Here is a 19157-nt window from a genome sequence, read left to right as displayed (position 1 = left end):
CCTTAACGTACACATACATTCATTTGTTCTTGTGTTACTGTATCCCACGTAAACGAGGACCATAACCTCTTTCTACCATCTTACCTTCAGTAGGTTGGCACACAAGTTCTAAAATTTATATGCATAAAAAGGGAATTCAACATATAGTTATAGCAACATGAAAAAAAACTCAATTTGTTCTCAGACAAATCACACATCCTTGGTACCAACAAAGAAAATATTTTATTGAACAAATCTATGTACAATACAAAATTTGTTTTCAAAGAAATACTACCGATTTATTGCAGTTCAATGGCTCAGTTTTTACTTATATCCCTATCAAAAATTCAAAGTAAAATAATGTGACTTTTAATAAGGAAGCACAGCTGTTCTTTGCCGAGTCCGAAATATTTTACAAACTAACAGTCCCTAAATGCATAACGTGCATTTAGTCACCCAAATAATTACTCTTACACACTGCAAGAAATAAATTAGTAAATAAACAATTTCCTCATACAGCCTTTCATGTGTTTGAGAATGAAGACAATATAAAACAGTTAAAATTTGATATTTAACAACTTCAGAAATGAATTGGATAGCAATGCATTGCTCAGAGAAAGAATTTGCATTTCAGGTTGTTTGTAAATGCTAACATCACTAGGATATAAAAAGATATACAACTTCCCCAGCGGGATCTAAAAATGTGGAGTGAGACATAATAGCAAGTTCTCAAGCCAAGAATGAAGACATTCCACCGTTTAATTGCTCAAGCTGCAAGGCATCACATCCACAGAATACCAACAAGGACTTTAGGGGGGAAATAAAATGCAAAAGTAAAAAAATAAAGTTTTTAAGTATTTATATGTATGGAAAGTGACAGCAATAGCATTTACTTTTCATAAAAACCAATAGTCTGCTCCCATTTTTCTTCTAGAGCAGGGGGTGGCCAACTCCAGTCCTCAAGGGTCACCAACAGGTCAGGTTTTAAGGATACCCATGCTTCAGCACAGGTGGCTCAATCAGTTGCTCAGTCATTAACTGAGCCACATGTGCTGAAGCAGGGATATCTTTAAAACCTGATCCGTCGGTGACCCTTGAGAACTGGAGTTGACCACTCCTGTTCTACAGATTAGTTGTGGACTGTTGTCCATTAAAGATTGTAGCAACATGACAAGTGCACCCTGTGCCACAGAAAAGGCACATACAGCAAGACCCTTTTAACTTACTTCAGTTTTGTAGCTGTGACTTGTGGTCAACACGATCCATTGAGAAATTAATTTAAGTACACACTTGATATATTTTTAATTCTTTAAACCAAATCCCAAACTAGGTTAGCATGGATAAATTTGTGCACGGTATGTAATTAATTTAAGTTTTCACGGTATGATTTGAAACTAACACTGTTCGTACACAATACTTGAGCACACAAAATATCAAGATGATAATTGGAAAACCCATCTTCTCTTGCAGAACAAGGCTGTGTAGACACGAAGGATTGTTATTATTAAGTGCAACAGCAAAATCATTTTTAAATTGAAAAAAAAAAAATTGTTTTGGTAAATTAATCCGCCAATACAACCATCCTAGGAACAATTTGTGAGTTTATATAGATTAAATTCAAATCTGTCGTCAGCAGAATGACGCTGGGGGAACGTAAAGCAAATGACAGAGATAACAAAATTAACAATACACTACTGCTTACAAAGATATTTAAATTGTTTTAATGTCTTTCATCTTACAAAAAGTAATTGAAATCCAAAATGAAAACCAACCCGGTAGGAAACACAAATTCTTTTTTTTTTTAGAATGTAATAATACCAAACATGGTATAAATAAACTGGTGTGCAAAAAGAAACTGGTATCGAAGCAGAGAAAGTGCAATGTAGATGGGAACATGTAGAACTAGGTCACAGATGTAGTTATGCATACAGTTTGCTGTGAAATAAGACATGAGACTATATAATGGGGGCATATCCTTCTGCACTCATTCTACAAGTCTGATAATCATCTTCCTCTTTGTTTTAACCCATTAAAGTATGCGAGAGTACACATTTCGTTTGAGATTGGATGAATATGATGTCCATTGCTGCACTGTTATTAACACGCGTGTTGTGCTACTTAAAAGGTGCAGTCCTATTAAAGATAAGAGGTACCTATTGGCAGTGCTAGTTTTAATAAGTTAAAGTTTAGTAATGTCCACTTTAAATAATTTGACAGATTCTATTTACAGTAGAGGTTATTGTCTATCTTGTTTCTTTCCATGCGCACGATAATCTAATTAATATAATGTGTAACAGTAGAGAACCAACTAAAAAAATAAAAGATTGGGAGCATAGCGACACTTAACATACAGGAGGATAAACAAAGAGCAGAAGAAAAAAATTGAAACAATTAAGTTCCAATTTACAATTATATAAATCACCTCCAAGACAATTTTAAAATACTTATTTTTTTGTAATCTCTGAAAGCCAATATATATAGTTTTTATTTTGCAGAAGTATTGTGCTTATTCAGGCATCAAAAAGTAACTCATATACTGTATCACTGCCACTAGTACACTCTTGTCCTGTGTGAGATTCTAGTTTTAAAAGCGCCGGTTTTATTACCATATTTTGGATTTGCAGTCAAGTAAATCTTCCACATTTGACTAGATAAAGATTGATGTTTAATGCAGAACAAAGTGTGACCTGAAGCCTTAACTCTAAACAGCAGAACAATAAATATAATGGAACATACAATACACACGCTTCAGACAGGGCGTAGTACCTTCGTTGGAGGCTTCCTACTGAGGAAAAAAGTGCTGCAGCATTCCACACTGAAGTGGGCAAGGATGAACTAAAGCAGTATTTGGAAAGTTCACTAAGGCAGATATTTAAGAGCCGCACAAATATTAGTTTAAATAATTTCTCTGTAAAAAAAAAAAAAAAATGAAATAATTTTAAAGAAATCTACAATATCCTGATGCCAGTGAAACATCTACAGTAATTAGGGTGAAAGGGGAAGATTCTAAAAACATTTTTGTTTAACTTAATAAGCAGGTCTGCACCTAGCAGCAGTCCTCACAACACTTTTTATTTTTTTAAATAGGATTGAAGCAGGGGGTCTCCAGAAATTAACTGCGTTAATTTTTTCTGCACCGGGGACCCAATGCTGCTTGGGATACCTCGGAAGGGGGTGCCGGTAGCAGCCCAGAGGGGGCTATCAATATGGCGGCTTAAATACCCCGCGAGCCAACAGGTAACAGTGATGTTATCCCTTGCAGCTGCCTATTGGCCCAAGTGACACAGGACCTTTAAACTGTGCAGATATACTGGCACTCCCTTTTGAGGTAAGTATCTCATGAAGTAGGGTGTCCCAGAACTGAAATCAATGCTTTCTGCCCATTAAAAAAAAATCGCCAGGACTGCTGCTTTTTTAAAAGGAAAACTGCAGATGAAACCCATAGAAAGTAACAGGATTTATAGACTAAGGGCAAGAAAAAATATTTTGTAAAATACTTGGTGCAAAACATTTCAGTGATAGATGACAGATGAGGTATCCCACAGTCTTCATGATAGAAAGTGTAAAGTCTAAACTCTATTTTCAAACCAAATAGAGTGCATTGAAAAACATCTGTGGCCATATTTCATATTATGTAAGAGATGAGCTTTGGGTTACTTCTTCCAGTCAATTAATTTCTCTTCCACTTTACATTAGAATTGCTATGGAGGTGTAAAATGCATACATAAACAATGATTTCATTTTCACATTTTCATTGTAGACTGCTAGATCATGCATTGAAGAGATCCCCACATTTCAAGTCACAGAAAGGTTCCATAACTGCTCTAGTCTTACAGTGAAATTCATCGCTGAAATTTTATTCCGATATAATTCCTGCTGATCCTATTACATTTATCCAAAATGTGTTGCAGGCCTCTCTGGGCACAGAAAGATAAACTTGCTATGAGTGTTTGCATACCTTCTTCCTCTTTACATGACTGGAAAGGATATAACAAATAGAGCCGTCAATGTGATTAAACACATTTGGATTTATCCTGTATGACCATACTCAATTTAGAATGAAATATTTCCACAAAATGCCTTTTAAGATCCAACATGAAAAAGCCACTGTACTAAAGTTTATAAAATGTTTTGTAAATACAAGTATATTTGTGCCCCAGTATATTCAAACGTTATACTTTTTACACAATTTGACAAGTCTGCTTTCAAATGACATTAGATTGTATTTTTTGATTGTACTATAAAACCACGATTACTTTAAAACTAGTGTGCGCAGCATGACACAGTACAGGCATACCCCGGTTTAAGGACACTCACTTTAAGTACACTCGCGAGTAAGAACATATCGCCCAATAGGCAAACGGGAGCTCACGCATGCGCCTGTCAGCACGTCCTGAACAACAATACCAGCTCCCTACCAGTACCGAAGCTGTGCGCAAGCAGGGAGACTATAGAGCCTGTTACAAATGCCTTATTTAAATCAGTTATGCACGTATAGGACGATTGCAGTACAGTACATGCCTCAATAAGTGGAAAAAAGGTAGTGCTTCACTTTAAGTACATTTTCACTTTACATACTTGCTCCAGTCCCATTGCGTACGTTAATATGGGGTATGCCTGTAATGCAGTTTGTTTTTCATTACTGGACTGTCTTTTGAAGCTCATGGTGATTGTTGAGCATGTATTTCCCACTCTTCTACGTTCATGGGGTTTTTGTTTTGTTTTCCCCGTCAATAGGCACGCTTCATTAAGTGTACATCAGGGGTGGCCAACGCCAGTCCTCAAGGGCCACAAACAGGTCAGGTTTTAAGAATATCCATGCTTCAGCACAGGTAAACGTGTCATCAGATTATCAATTACATGTTTTGCATCTGAATCAACGACTGAGCTACTGATTGAGCCACCTGTGCTGAAGCAGGGGTGTCCTTAAAACATGATGACATCTTGGTAACCCTTGAGGACTGGAGTTGGCCACCCTGGTGTAGGGCACTGTTAAATGTAAATAAATTTTGTGCAACATTGTTCTGCTCTTCATTACAAAGTAATCAGATTTCTCACTACCTGAAATCAAAAGTTGAGGCTTAAACCCAGAGCTAAAAATTAGTTCATGTTCAATTAGCATGGAAAGCAACAAATAACTAAGCACATGGTATCAGGAAGTCTCAACATAGGCAATCTTGGTAAAATATAAACTTTTTATTTGGTTAAATCTTTCAGGTAGTATTACACTTTAACAGTATAAAGTGGCACAATTTGTTGTCTCTAACGTTAGCTGAGAAACCTGACATTATTCTGGACTTGAAATATACACATCTAGCAGTCCACTGAAATGATTCATGAAAATGTGAAAGCGGACAAAATCCTTTTCATTTAGGAACCAAAAGCATTTTGATTAAGGCCAATTTGTTTACTGGAAAATTGATGATTTTTGTTTCTTCATCTTCTCGCAAGCTTTTACCAGGCACCTAAAAAAAAGAAAAGAAACATTGTTGACATTTATTAGCTCCCCAATAGTAAAAGTTCACTCAAGAACAATAGAAAGAGAGAGAGAAAAAAAAGGACCGGTGGCAGCTAATTTTTAGATTCATTCAGAAACTATATTCATTCTCATTTGCGTTCCTGAAAATTGCATGAACGCAGCATTACATAAAGCTTGTGATGCAAGTACCGCATGCACTAACTCAGAAATCTGCGTTAATCGCTGCAATTGTGGAGGGAGAATATCACTTTTCAACCAGAGGGTTATTGTAATAGCATTTCTTAAAACCCCTATAGCAGAACATGTAACCCCTTTGATGCCTGACGCTACTAATGCAAAGCAAAAGAACCAAAAAAGGTGATAACATACAGCAGTGTTTTGCAACCAGGGTTGCTAGGAACCCTAGGGTTCCCCGGGCATCCCCTAAAGGGTGCCCTGTAATTTTCAGGTCATTTTTGAACTATACCAAATACAGAAGAATTTGCAATGCATCTGAACTCAGAATTTCACATAATGTTCCTTCACAAAAATAACGCTGGAAACCACTTACATACAGCATAAACATCCTACTAAACTAAACTAAAACTAACTAACAGCATAAAATCTATGTGCGCAAATATTAAGGCAGTAATAATCATTAGCAGCCGTTCAGGCAATTTTAGGACACGAAATGCCTGAACATCCGTTTTGAAATATATAGAATAAGGGCCTAAGCCTTTAGTAGCCAAAGTGATGATGACTAGCTGGCCACTCGGGCTTCTAAGGGTTTGATATATGAATAAGTTCTACATTGTAAAAAAAAAAAAATGTCAGATAGCTACAGTAAGAGGCACACAAGCGTCTATTTCCGATTTCCTGCACTGACAAAATGTGTCAATTTTTTTCCTCTTAAAGAGAAGGTCTCTAATGAATACACTTGCACACAAACAAAATAAAATTAAAAACAAATAAAATGCCAAAACTGCTGCCCATGGAAAACATGGTGCAGGAAGACATTACATTTATTTTATGGCACTTCATTTATATGAAGGCAGTTAAAAAAAAGGTATTAAACTGTTCCTTTGTTTTAAATGCACTGTATTTAAAAAAAAATTAAATAAACATGTAGCATTTACAATTTTATAGAACACTACATTGATTTTGTTTAGTGATCAAAATCCAGGTTGGATCATAGGCTACGAAGGGGGAAAAAAAACCTTTTGTTTACTTACTTTCATCATCTGAATCAAATCCAAAATATAGCTGACACTTCTTTTGTGCAACATGCTCGTCAAGTGCTCCTGAGCTACAGTAATTTGTTAGGCACTTCCCACATCTGAATTTCTCCACTGATTTTGTACAAACAATATCTTTTTCAGATGTGCGGTCCTCGTTTGTTTTTCTGCGTTTTGGCATGCTTATGTACCGTTCATCTAGATAGCTTGGAGGCAAGGGCCTGAAATACGGCCTCTTTGCAATTACACCATATGATGTCAAAGCAGTGTTTGCATTTGGTGTGGAAGGATTCTGCACATGGTCAGAGGCAGGACCTTCTAGAACACCTTCGGAAACAAGAATAGTCTCTGAACTAGTGTCTGCAGTGCTCTGTGCAGAATCGGAGGATGCCACATGTATGACAGCATGCTCCTGCACATTGTTTCCATTAACAATTTGTTCCCCAATTATGAGACATTCAGAGGGCGTTTCTAGAACCCGAGACTGTTGGTCTATCATCTCTGACGCATTAGAAGCCTCCTGGGCTTGCGCATCATTCTGATCTTCACCATTTATTTTTTTCTCTATCTGAGTATAGGTCTTTGGTTCAGCTACATCCTTCCTTGACTTCCAGGTAGGAACTGGCAAGTCTAAAATGTCAATTTCTTTGACAGACTCTACTTTTTCAGTACAGAGATCAGATAAGTTTTTGTGAATACATGTCAAGTCTTGAACATTGTCCATCAGTTTCATTTCGGTTAGCTGTGTGGCAGCCTCACAGGCATTTTGTTCATAGTGCCGAGATTCATGATCATAAAGTTCGGGAAGCTCTTCAAAAAGTTCACAACAGTTCATATAACTGCACTGAGCTTTAAAAGATTCATGGCTTGACATGTGCTCGGTTAGTTGAGTTGCTAGCTTAAATCTTGTATTGCAGTTAAAATGCTGACAGAAATAGGTATTGGGGTAAACGTGTCTCTTCAGATGATCAATAAAATGTTTTGAATCTGTAAACTTTCTCTGACAGAAACGGCATTTGCCCTTATTCCACTTCATTATATGCTGATGTACTTTATCATCTGTTGGGTGAGCTTTCCTTGCATGCTTATTGAGGAACCGTATTTTTTGGAAAACACGATCACATCCCTGAGCAGGGCAGTTGTAGTTACCTTGCTGATTTAGAACAAGCTCTTCATTAACAGAACACAAAGATCCATTGATTTTAATGTATACAGGCACATCTTTTGTCAAGCTGTCCTCACCATGGGGCATTCCATCCGAAGCAAAAAAGTAATCTGAATTATTCATGTATGTCGAGTGATTTAGATTTTCACTATTATGGCCAATTATATAATTTTCAACAGGAGCATAGGATTCCGGGACAGGGGCATAGGATTCCGGGACAAGGGCATAGGATTCCGGGACAGGGGCATAGGATTCCGGGACAGGGGCATAGGATTCCGGGACAGGGGCATAGGATTCCGGGACAGGGGCATAGGATTCCGGGACAGGGGCATAGGATTCCGGGACAGGGGCATAGGATTCCGGGACAGGGGCATAGGATTCCGGGACAGGGGCATAGGATTCCGGGACAGGGGCATAGGATTCCGGGACAGGGGCATAGCATTCCGGGACAGGGGGATAGGATTCCGGGATAGGGGGATAGGATTCCGGGACAAGGGGATAGGATTCCAGGACAGGGGGATAGGATTCCGGGACAGGGGGGTAGGATTCCGGGACAGGGGGATAGGATTCCGGGACAAGAGCAAAGGATTCCGGGACAAGAGCAAAGGATTCCGGGACAGGAGCAAAGGATGCCTGGACAGGAGCAAAGGATGCTGGGACAGAATCTTGACAGATGACATTTGAAACAAGAATATCTGGCATTATCTCATTGGTGGAGCTATCGGAAGTACCATTTTCTATAGAAAAAGATGAAGTGTCTGAAGAATTAACTTCATTTGTATCTGACAATTCCGGCATAGAGTAGTTTGAAGCAGCAGCAATATCAGCCATGTGTTGCCTTTGTATTTTTTTTATGTGGTTCTTTAAATGCTTAAGCATAATTACTCTATTTCTGAACTTTCTGGCACATATAACACAAGAAAAGCAGCCCTTTTTCTGATGAGCCTGTGCATGCCTAAAAATATGACCACCAAGAAATTCCTTATTGCACAAAGTACAATGATGCCTTAGGACATTATGGTCCATCTTATTTGAACCAAGCACAGTATGGTTTTTCTTTGTGTTAGCAGGGATTGTAATTTTAGAACTGCTGGGATCTTTATGTTCCAATGCCCCATTGCTTCTTTCCGGAACACAGTCATCTTGATGCAAAGTTTGCCGAACTATTTCTGCATCAGTTATATTAACCAGTGTATTCGAAGGAAATAAAACTATAGCAGCTTGGTCTCCAAGCATAGTAACACAGTTTTTCTGAATCATTGAGAAATTCCAAAATTCCGGATCAAATAATAAACCCCGTTTTAAAATTGGAAGCAACTCAAACCGCACGCGATTTTCAGCACAGCTCGTAAACTCATTGTAATCCTCATCTGGGCATTTGTACAAACGCTCTACGGCATAATAGGATTCTATGGTCCTCTCCAAGAAAAAAACGGACAGCACACAGATCCTGCAGATCTCTAAGTCAGTGGGTAAAAGGCAAGCAATCGTTTTATAAATGAGAGATTTTGTTTCAGGATCATCATGAAGGTCTAGTTGTAAAGCACATCCGCACAGCTCAACAGACAACTGCAAACCAGTTTCTCCAACCTGAAAACAAAATCATGAGAAGTACAGCATGAATACATTTATAAAACTAGAAAGCAAACATACTGTACTAGCCAACACGGATATGTGTAATGTAAAGAAATAGTCTGTTTTGCCAGACGGCACTACATGCAATAATATAGTCGAGCAGTAGAGGCAGCAGGAGACAGCTATACGTGTGGACACCCAGACCACCTTCCTATACACCCGATAGAGCACAATCCTGAAGGGAAGTAACACTGGAGATAGATACAGGAGATACATCTATATCAGATAGAGATAGATATCTAGATAAAAAATATATTATCTATCTTATCTATATAGGATGTAGAGGTATCTGTACCACGTAAGCCGAGCTTAATGTCAAAAAATGAATAGACCATACCGTCCTGTGGCTAACAAAATGTTTTTATTTGTGCAAGCTTTCGAGACACTAATCTCTTCCGGCGGTGTTACAATGAATAACACAGAAAGGTTTTGACTTAAAAACAGTGCATCTTTGAATATATCTGACTGAAGCCTATCCATCTCCCCTGTGCAGTATGCGTTTTATGACTTAAGGTGTTAAATGATGTAAGAGTATGTGTGCGTGTATGCATGTGTAAATATAAATTTATAAAGCGCCCAGTGTATACAGCACTTTACAAAAGGTGTATGGGAGTGTATACCAATGGTACTCTTTTTCATATATTTCCCTGCTCCCCCCTCACACCTTCCCTTTTAACTCCCACATCTTCTCTTATCCCCTCACATTTTTTATTTTCCTCTCCATTCCCAATCATTCTCCTTTATTCCTCCCCCTCCCCTTTTTTTAGTGCCTTCACTGGTTAATTTGTCCTTTAATTGGGTCAAATTTCATCTCTTTACTGTTCATGGATAAGGTGTCTCAATGTTCTTCTTATATTTGCCTATCAGGTTATTTTAACAGTTTATCTTAAATTTGGTCATTTTTATCATTTGTAAATGTTTTTTTATCAACCATGATCAATAGTGCATTTATATCAGCTGTATGGCATTGTTGCACTTCATCAATTAGATAAACTGTGTCTTATTTTTATTTCTATTTTTATTTATGTTATGTCCTAAGTTTGTGCCCCAGGGTACTTATGTATGTTTTTTTCTATTTATATAGTTTAATATTTTAGTTACACATTAGTGTTTCAATTTGTGACTATTGAGTTGTGTTAAACTGCTGAACAATGAAATTCTGTTAGCACAGCCTATAAATTGTTGTCTTGTATGATATCCAGCTTCCACTGATGAAGTCAGCTGATGCTGACGAAACGCGTTGGGTGTGACGTGATCACGCTACTGACGAAATAATATTGCTGAAATGAAGATACTGTTGATATATTACTGAAAAGGACTGGGGGGGGTCTCTGGAGAAGGATTGAAAGTGATGTTCAGTTTCCATTTTGTAAAGTCAGTTATGTTTAGTATCCATTTTGTCAGTAAGTATGTGTATGTGTATGTGTATGTGGTGTGAATGAGAGAGTTTCGTTTCTAAGTAGATTTACGACTGTGCCTAAAGTAACGCCCATATTCTTGTGATAGTGAGTACCAGGTCATAGCTGTTTCATAGCTGTTTTGAGGCCAGTTCTAACCAGGTTTAATGAGCTGTAAGATGATTGGTTTAAGAAATAAGGAGTGGTTAGTATAATTTGCCTAGTAACACATTTTGAACAAAGGAAATGAAATGTATAAAGGTTGCTGCCTGGACACTCCCTGGCAGAGAGTCTTGTAGACTTTTGAATGAGTATGATCATACTATACTATGTATTGAATAAACTACTTATCAACTGAACCCCGTTTGTCAATTTGGAACATTGACACTACTCTGAGGCGTGACGTGTATCGAAGGGATTCTCCTTGTACATGCTGTATGCGAGCTGGAGAGGAACAGATTGACTTGCTCCACTGGTGCTGTTTACATCGGGCTTTGCGGCTGTTGGAGGACTCTAGCAGCAGGTTGTGTCTCGGCATATGATCCGGAGGTTCCCCCAGCTGGCGGCCATTGAATGCGGTACCGCCACACACTGATAAAGATACCTGTATGTGATTTCTAATTATATCAATCTTGTAAGTGGGCATTGTCTTCCACTCTATTTTTAAGTAATCAATATCTATTTTTATGGAAACACACTAGGGTTGTGCGCTGTTTCTTTTACTTTTTCCCACTCTTTGGGGAGTGATTTGTCCCGCAGCCCCCTTACCTGCGTTTTTGGCTTTATTATACAGTTCGTGTATTGGATTTCCTTCATCCTTTTGTATCGACTGGACTTTAACTATATTTTTATTTTTATATTGTTTATGAACACCAATTTTATGCTTTTGTAATTTGATTGCATCATTATTTTGTGTCTTGCGCTGTATTTTTTTTTTTTTGAGAGAGAATAAATGAGTACTTCAGTATTAGGTGTTACCTTTTTTATTTGGACTAACAATTTATGTCATTGGACAAGCTTTCAAGATTTCCCTCTTCCTCAGGTCATGATATGGATAAACAAAGGAATCTATAGCTAAAGCAGGGGTTAGGAGAGCAGGAACCTCCCCCCCCCCCCCAAAACCCAGATGTACTGTAGATAAGGTAGGGTGAGAAAGTGGCGTTTGAAGATACAGGAAGGGTAATAAAACGGTGACAAGGGACAGCATTTTGGGGGGGTGGAGGGGAAAGGTGTGGATAAGAACATTGGCAGAGAGGCAGGCAGGATAATGACAAATAATTGTGATAGTGTTTGAGAAACCCCATATCCCAAGTCCTCTTGTTTTGGTGTCAAAGAGTCTTATCATTCTGAGTTCAAATGTTTTCAGTTCTTGGGTGCGTTCACTATCGCAACTGGACTAACACGGATATATAGATATGCTATTTCTATACACAGTAGGGCCCTGCTTTTCGGCGCTCCGCTTCTCTGCGTTTCCCAATGTATACCCATATTCATTAGGTTCAACGCTTGTTCCGTTTTTCCAGCGATTTTCGGCATTACACGCTCAGCAGCGGAGTATCCGGTGGTACAGAGAAGGGGGCCCCAATGCCTGCGCATGAGCAGAACGGGGACAGCAGCGGTCGCGCATGCACAGAACGAGGGACTGCAAGTCTGCGCTTACGAAGCCAAAAATGGGCGGTTCTGCTTTTTGGCGATTTTTGCTTTGCGGCGGCGCCTGGGAACGGAACCCGCCATACGAGTGGTGTGTGTGTGTGTGTACACAGTTGTGTGAAAAAGAAAGTACACCCTCTTTGAATTCTATGGTTTTACATATCAGAACATAATATCAATCATCTGTTCCTTAGCAGATCTTAAACTTGGGTAAATACAACCTCAGATGAACAACAACACATGACATATACACCATGTCATGATTTATTTAACAAAAATAAAGACAAAATGGAGAAGCCCTGTGTGAAAAACTAGGTATACCTTACGATTCAATAGCTTGCAGAACCACCTTTAGCAGCAATAACTTGAAGTAATAATTTTCTGTATGACTATCAGTCTCTCACATCGTTGTGGAGGAATTTTGGCCCACTCTTCTTTACAACGTTGCTTCAGTTCATTGAGGTTTGTGGGCATTTGTTTATGCACAGCTCCCTTAAGGTCCAGCCACAGCATTTCAATCGGGTTGAGGTCTGGACCATTGCAACACCTTCATTCTTTTCTTTTTCAGTCATTCTGTTTTAGATTTGCTGGTGTATTTGGGATCATTGTCCTGTTGCATGACCCAATTTCGGCCAAGCTTTATCTGTCGGACAGATGGCCACACATTTGACTCTACAATACTTTGGTATACAGAGGAGTTCATGGTCGACTCAATGACTGCAAGGTTCCTAGATCATGTGGCTGCAAAACAAGCCAAATCAACACCCCTCCACCACAGTGCTTGACAGTTGGTATGAGGTGTTTGTGCTGATATGCTGTGTTTGGTTTCCACTTTGGTCTCGCCTGTCCAAAGGACATTGTTCCAGAAGTCTTGTGGTTTGTTCAGATGCAACTTTGAAAACCTACGCCGTGCTGCCATGTTCTTTTTAGAGAAGAGGCTTTCTCCTGGCAACCCTTCCGAACAAACCATACTTGTTCAGTCTTTTTCTAATTGTACTGTCATGAACTTTAACATTTAACATGCTAACTGAGGCCTGTAGAGTCTGAGATGTAACTCTTGAAGTTTTTGCAATTTCTCTGAGCATTACAGGGTCTGACCTTGGGACGTCCACTCCTGGGAAGATTGGCAAATGTCTTGAACGTTTTCCAGTTTTGAATAATCTTTCTCACTGTAGAATGATGGACTTTAAATTGTTTGGAAATGGCCTTATAACCCTTCCCAGATTGATGGGAAGCAACAATTGCTTCTCTAAGATCATTGCTGATGTCTTTCCTCCTTGGTATTGTGTTAACACACACCTGAATGCTCCAGACCAGCAAACTGCTAAAACTTTTGCTTTTATAAAGGTGGTCACACTTGCTGATGATCAATTAATCAAGGGCATTTGATTAGCAGCACCTGTCTGCTACTTAGCATCTTCATTCCTATGGAAGCAGTAAGGGTGTACTTAGTTTTTCACACACAGCTTCTCCATTTTGGCTTTATTTTTGTTAAATAAATCATGACAGTGTAATATGTCATGTGTTTTTGTTCCTCTGAGGTTGTATTTACCTAATTATTAGACCTGCTAAGGAACAGATGATTGTTATGTCCTGATATGTAAAACCATAGAATTCAAAGAGGGTGTACTTTCTTTTTCACACAACTGAGTGTGTATACTTGTGTGTGTATATTATATATCTATATATTAATATTACACGTTGTGTATGTATACACTATATAGTGTGTGTGAATATACTATACAGTGTGTGTATGTATACACTATATAGTGTGTATGTATACACTATATAGTGTGTGTGTGCAGCAAAATTATTTTTGTTCTTTGTTTTCTCTCTGGTATCATCCTCCATGATCTTTCCTCATTGGCCTACACAGAAAGATGAGTGTATATACTAGATTTATGGTGGTCTTCACTTTAGAAATGTTTTACCTTTGAAATGTTGGCATGTACAGTATTGCTAAACCATCAAGCATTTATCAGAATACATGATTTACATATATTACTCTATATGGTCTTATTCTCCTGAAAAGGTAAATCTTTGTAACGTTGCCATTTTATTGCTAGACTATTAAGTATTTTTCTCAAGTGCCGGATTGGCACATACGGCTTTAAAGAAGCTCTCCTAAGCACCATTTTCATTAATTTCAAATATTTTTTTGAAATAAGGTTGAAATAGGGGGTCTCCGGAGCTGAACCTTGTAAATTTAAGCTCAGAGGAACCCCCTGTTCTAGAGATACTTAGCTCTGATGGGGTGCCGGTAGCAGCCGAGAACGGGCTATTTGGGGCTAATGAAATGGCAACTGAAATGTGCCGAGGGCCAATGTGACGTCATTCCTTGCAGATTCCTATTTGCCCACATGACATTTAAAAAAAAAGCAGAGAGATACCGGCACCCCCTACGGAGACATCTGTGGAAGCAGGGGGGTCCCGAGCTGATATTAACACAGTTCAGCTCCGGAGACCCCTGCTCTGCTTCAATCCCATTAAAAAAAAAAATGGTCCCTGGAAGTGTCACTAACTGAATGGTTCTCCTGACACTAGGTTAGCATGTACTGCTCGATTATTGAATGTTGTTATACACCACTGTGACACAGGATTAAAGTGCTAAACATTTCTCGCAATATAAACTGTACAGGCATACCCCGCTTTAACATACGCAATGGGACCGGAGCATGTATGTAAAGTGAAAATGTACTTAAAGTGAAGCACTACTTTTTTTCCACTTTACGATGCATGTACTGTACTGCAAGCCTCATATACATGCATAACTGATGTAAATAAGGCATTTGTAACCAAAATAAATACAGTAGGCTTTATTCAAATAAAATGAATGGGAGCAAGCAAATAGGTGAGAGGCGCGCACGCGGGTCAGTACTGTATAGCAGCTCTCTCCTCGCAGTCACGCGTTCCTTCTCGCAGTCTCTCTCTCACTCTCAGTCAGTCTCTCTCTCTCAGTCAGTCTCTCTCTCTCCAGAGAGTCTCACACTCACACACACTCACTCAGTCACACAGTCACAGTCACTCAGTCACTCAGTCACACACACACACATTGTCACTCACTCAGTCACACACACACACACACACACAAACACACACAAGCAAAGATTGCAGCAGACGATCTTCACCTCTCCCTCACTGTTGCTCGTAGTTCACATTACATGCAAAGTTTTGCAGCAGACAGGAGCGAGCTGAGGAGGGAGGAGGGGGGAGGAGGGGGGAGGAAGCAGAATCACGGGCTGCAGTAAGTGCGGGCGGAGTTGCTGGTTAAGCTGCTGATTTATGGAGCTTGGGTGCCGGAGGAACGGAGACAGATGGGAGGGGGAACAGAGACAGATGGGAGGGGGAACAGAGACAGATGGGAGGGGGAACGAAGACAGATCGGAGGGGGAACGGAGACAGATGGGAGGGCAGAGGGAACAGGGAGATCGAGCATGAAGGAGGTTGCAGGAGTGTTGAGGTGCGCATGCCGCCCCCTGGTGTCCGTACTCGCGAAGCACGCGTACGTACACAGGGGTAAGGTGCAACAAAAAAAAAATGTATGTACTAGTGAGTGTACGTAAAGCGAGTGTATGTAAAACGGGGTATGCCTGTATTGAACATTTCCTTGTACAGCAACAGACAACTATAATATAGCTAGACTGCCATACACAGTATAAATTGCTATAAGTATACTTGATATATTGTTACACCGTGCTTTGTGATACGGCTTACATATCGAACACATGATCATGCTCTTAATACCTTTTGATACTTTTTCCATGAATATTTGTCACATTCTTTTTATGAGTAAAAATTTCATTTTATAGCAATTCAAGTATCTGACTTGTGTTTTTGACTGCTGGGACCATTGGTAGAAATGTTTCATATACAGTAATATAAAGTTCACCTAATGCCAGTACATGGTCAAAAAAGGTTTTGTAGCGGGTTGTCCTTACATTTTGGCCAGGGGAAACAATAAATAAATTCTACATTGTGGTTGTAGTAAATGTTGTGTTTTCAGCTGTTACAATTGGATTAGGGAATAGAATGTGTGACACAAATGCCAAGTTAAACATGCATAAAAAGCAGCATCATTGTAAGCAGCCATCAATATACTGAAAGGAAAATAGAGGGCATTGTCTGTCAGCAATGGCAGCTGGATTGAATGAAAGTCAATCCCAGTGATAAAAGCAGGAATTTATGATCAACATCTTAAAAGCAGACGTTCAGGTAAACCGAAACAACAAAAGATGATCATGCATGTTCTGCAAGAGTGGACTAAATGCAAAAAAATTAAGATGTGCCATTTAGTCAGATATATTAGCGCAAACAGGTGTTAAAAGAGGCAGGACAGCAGTTATGCCCATGACGTACATATTTAAATATGTTCTATAATCATTGTGTGTGTCAAAAAATGAGTAGAAACTGCGTCAAAATTCTATGCCAAAGTTTTCCTGGCATAAAATCATACAAAATCAGTATAAAATGTACCTAGAACTGCTTATATTGCCATGTAGAAACAAAGAAATATTGAAAGCACGGATGTTTCATTATATACATTAACAAAATGTAATATGTTTATAGTAAGGCTATAATAAAATCTTAAACTGAAAATAGATATTGGGGAGGGGGAGCACTCCCTTGAGAAAGCGCCAGCAGGGGTGAAACGTACATCGGGATTAGTTGCGAGTGATGTCAGATCTCACGGGGGGCGGGGCTTCATATTGGGAGTCAGGAAGTGTTTGAAGCAACTGCACTTTGCACCGTGAGTTAAGCACTTAGATACTCACGATCTACTTTTCAGGCTAGAAGAGGTATAAATATAGATTACTCACTACTCTAACTAATCTATCATTAACCTTGATATTTCTGAAAGCTAAAACAGAAAATCGAACTATTAGACCACTGAGGCATTACTTGGCTAGTATTTGCAGAGGTGTGCTGAGCAAGTACACAGGGTTTAAAAAGGCTTTATTTGTTGCCATCCCTGCACAATATAATAGCTCATTTAGCACAATACTACCCTGAATGTATTAAAATACCCCTTTTTTCAGAGTAACTGAACTAGCAGGCTCTTCAAAGCCATTCCAGTTACTTTTGAAGTACAATCACAGGCACCACCCTGGGATTTGTATCCAAGGTACACTAAATACACCAATGCTCCTAGGTAAATTACTATACCTCTTCTATAGACTCGCCTTACTGATACTGTTACCAACCTCATTAATACATATTCTAAGCCCTCCACCACAGTATATCAGGGCCAGATCCTAGTAACAGCAGTTATCTTCCAGTATATACCATTCACCCACCCTCTCCCCTCTGATTTTAATCTTTTCTATGTACCAATTGTTTTATTTGTATAACTGAATAAAGGTTATGTTTTAACGATCTTCATTACTCTGATGAAATAGAAGTTTTTGTTTGTTTAACTGTTCCCTATAATACACCAATTTAAGTGTGCACAATAACAAGGAGGTATCTTTGCAGACTCTCCCCAGTTCTACAGTTTTGAAAATGATATTTACTAATAAGTGTAAAAAAAAAAACCTATTTAAATGTATGTAACTAATGATTTACTTATGTAAATTCAATTGTAAACAAAATATAAATATAAATGTACCATGACAAATAATGAAACGTATGGGTTATCTTAATACTTTTTATCCAATAGTATGTTTCCTTCATAAAGGAGAAAGTAATGCAACCCTTTGAGTGCCACAGCCCCTCCGGCATATCATGAACATGTGATCGCGGCGAGACAAGAGTCTTCCTCTTCCTTTTTCCTGCCAGATCGCGTTCTGCCCTAGAAAACGCATCTTCGTCATGGGGCCCCTGGAGTGCCAGACCCCATTGCTACGTCATGAGGCACTCAAAGGGTTAAAATGTCTAAACATTTACGTCAACGGACAATTTCCAATCATCACATATCAAGCAAATATGGGACATGATGCAAAGCGGTAGACATTAAACTATGCTTTATATGTCACTTAACGACCTACAAAAATAACACACCATTTTTCTAAGGTGAATGCTGCTTTTTAAACAGTACATTCTTGATGCAAAAAGGTTTTACAAATATCAGGTTATAGTACATTAACCTCTTAATATATTCATGCTAACTAAATGCATTTATCATCTTCACCTAAATCTCTATACAGTAATAAGACTTTGATGAGCAATCTACAAATCAATCCTCACTGCTTCCCTTTATTATCTTTGTAAAATATCTAACTAGCCACATAGCTAAGAGTGGTGAACAATGTCTGTCTTCTAAGATCAGGAATTCCCAGTACCTGGTTGAGAACAAACAGTCAAAAGTAAAATTGTCACATTAAAAGGTAATGGAATATTTCGAAGTAAGTCAATTAAAAGGTTGTTTTAACATTGCTTTTTTTATTTACCCGATACGTGGAACTTGCCAACTAACTTCGTTGGGTATCGACTATGGAAATACAAATTTATGTATCAGTGTGTGTTGACACAATTTTTTCTACTTGAGCTTTAAATTACATTTGTCGCAAACAATAAGGCGGGGAGATTTACCTTATATGCATTGCCTGTTACCTTCCCATCTCCAGAACGACTGCATGCTTTAATACATAGACACACACTCCTGGATCTATAGATTTATGTGCAAATGTAAAGATGAACAC

At 38.7% G+C, this 19157-nt stretch overlaps 1 protein-coding gene across 3 annotated transcripts in view; it reads right to left on the bottom strand.

Annotated features, from left to right (window-relative positions):
- Window positions 1–203: 203 nt before the first annotated feature.
- The window catches only part of ZNF654 (zinc finger protein 654), a 39369-nt gene continuing 20415 nt past the window's right edge, over window positions 204–19157 (bottom strand). For all 3 annotated transcript variants that reach the window (XM_075594006.1, XM_075594007.1, XM_075594008.1), the window contains 2 exons: window positions 6670–9427; window positions 204–5444 (listed from right to left, as the gene is read on the bottom strand). In XM_075594006.1, the coding sequence (XP_075450121.1) occupies window positions 5434–5444; window positions 6670–9427 (2769 nt within the window). In that variant the 3' untranslated portion in view covers window positions 204–5433. The remainder of the gene's footprint in view (window positions 5445–6669; window positions 9428–19157) is intronic.

This window comes from Ascaphus truei, chromosome 3, assembly GCF_040206685.1.
Source record: "Ascaphus truei isolate aAscTru1 chromosome 3, aAscTru1.hap1, whole genome shotgun sequence".
NCBI lineage: Eukaryota > Metazoa > Chordata > Amphibia > Anura > Ascaphidae > Ascaphus > Ascaphus truei.
The sequence above is the reverse complement of the archived record's forward strand: the minus strand, read 5'-3'. Positions and strand labels throughout refer to the sequence as shown.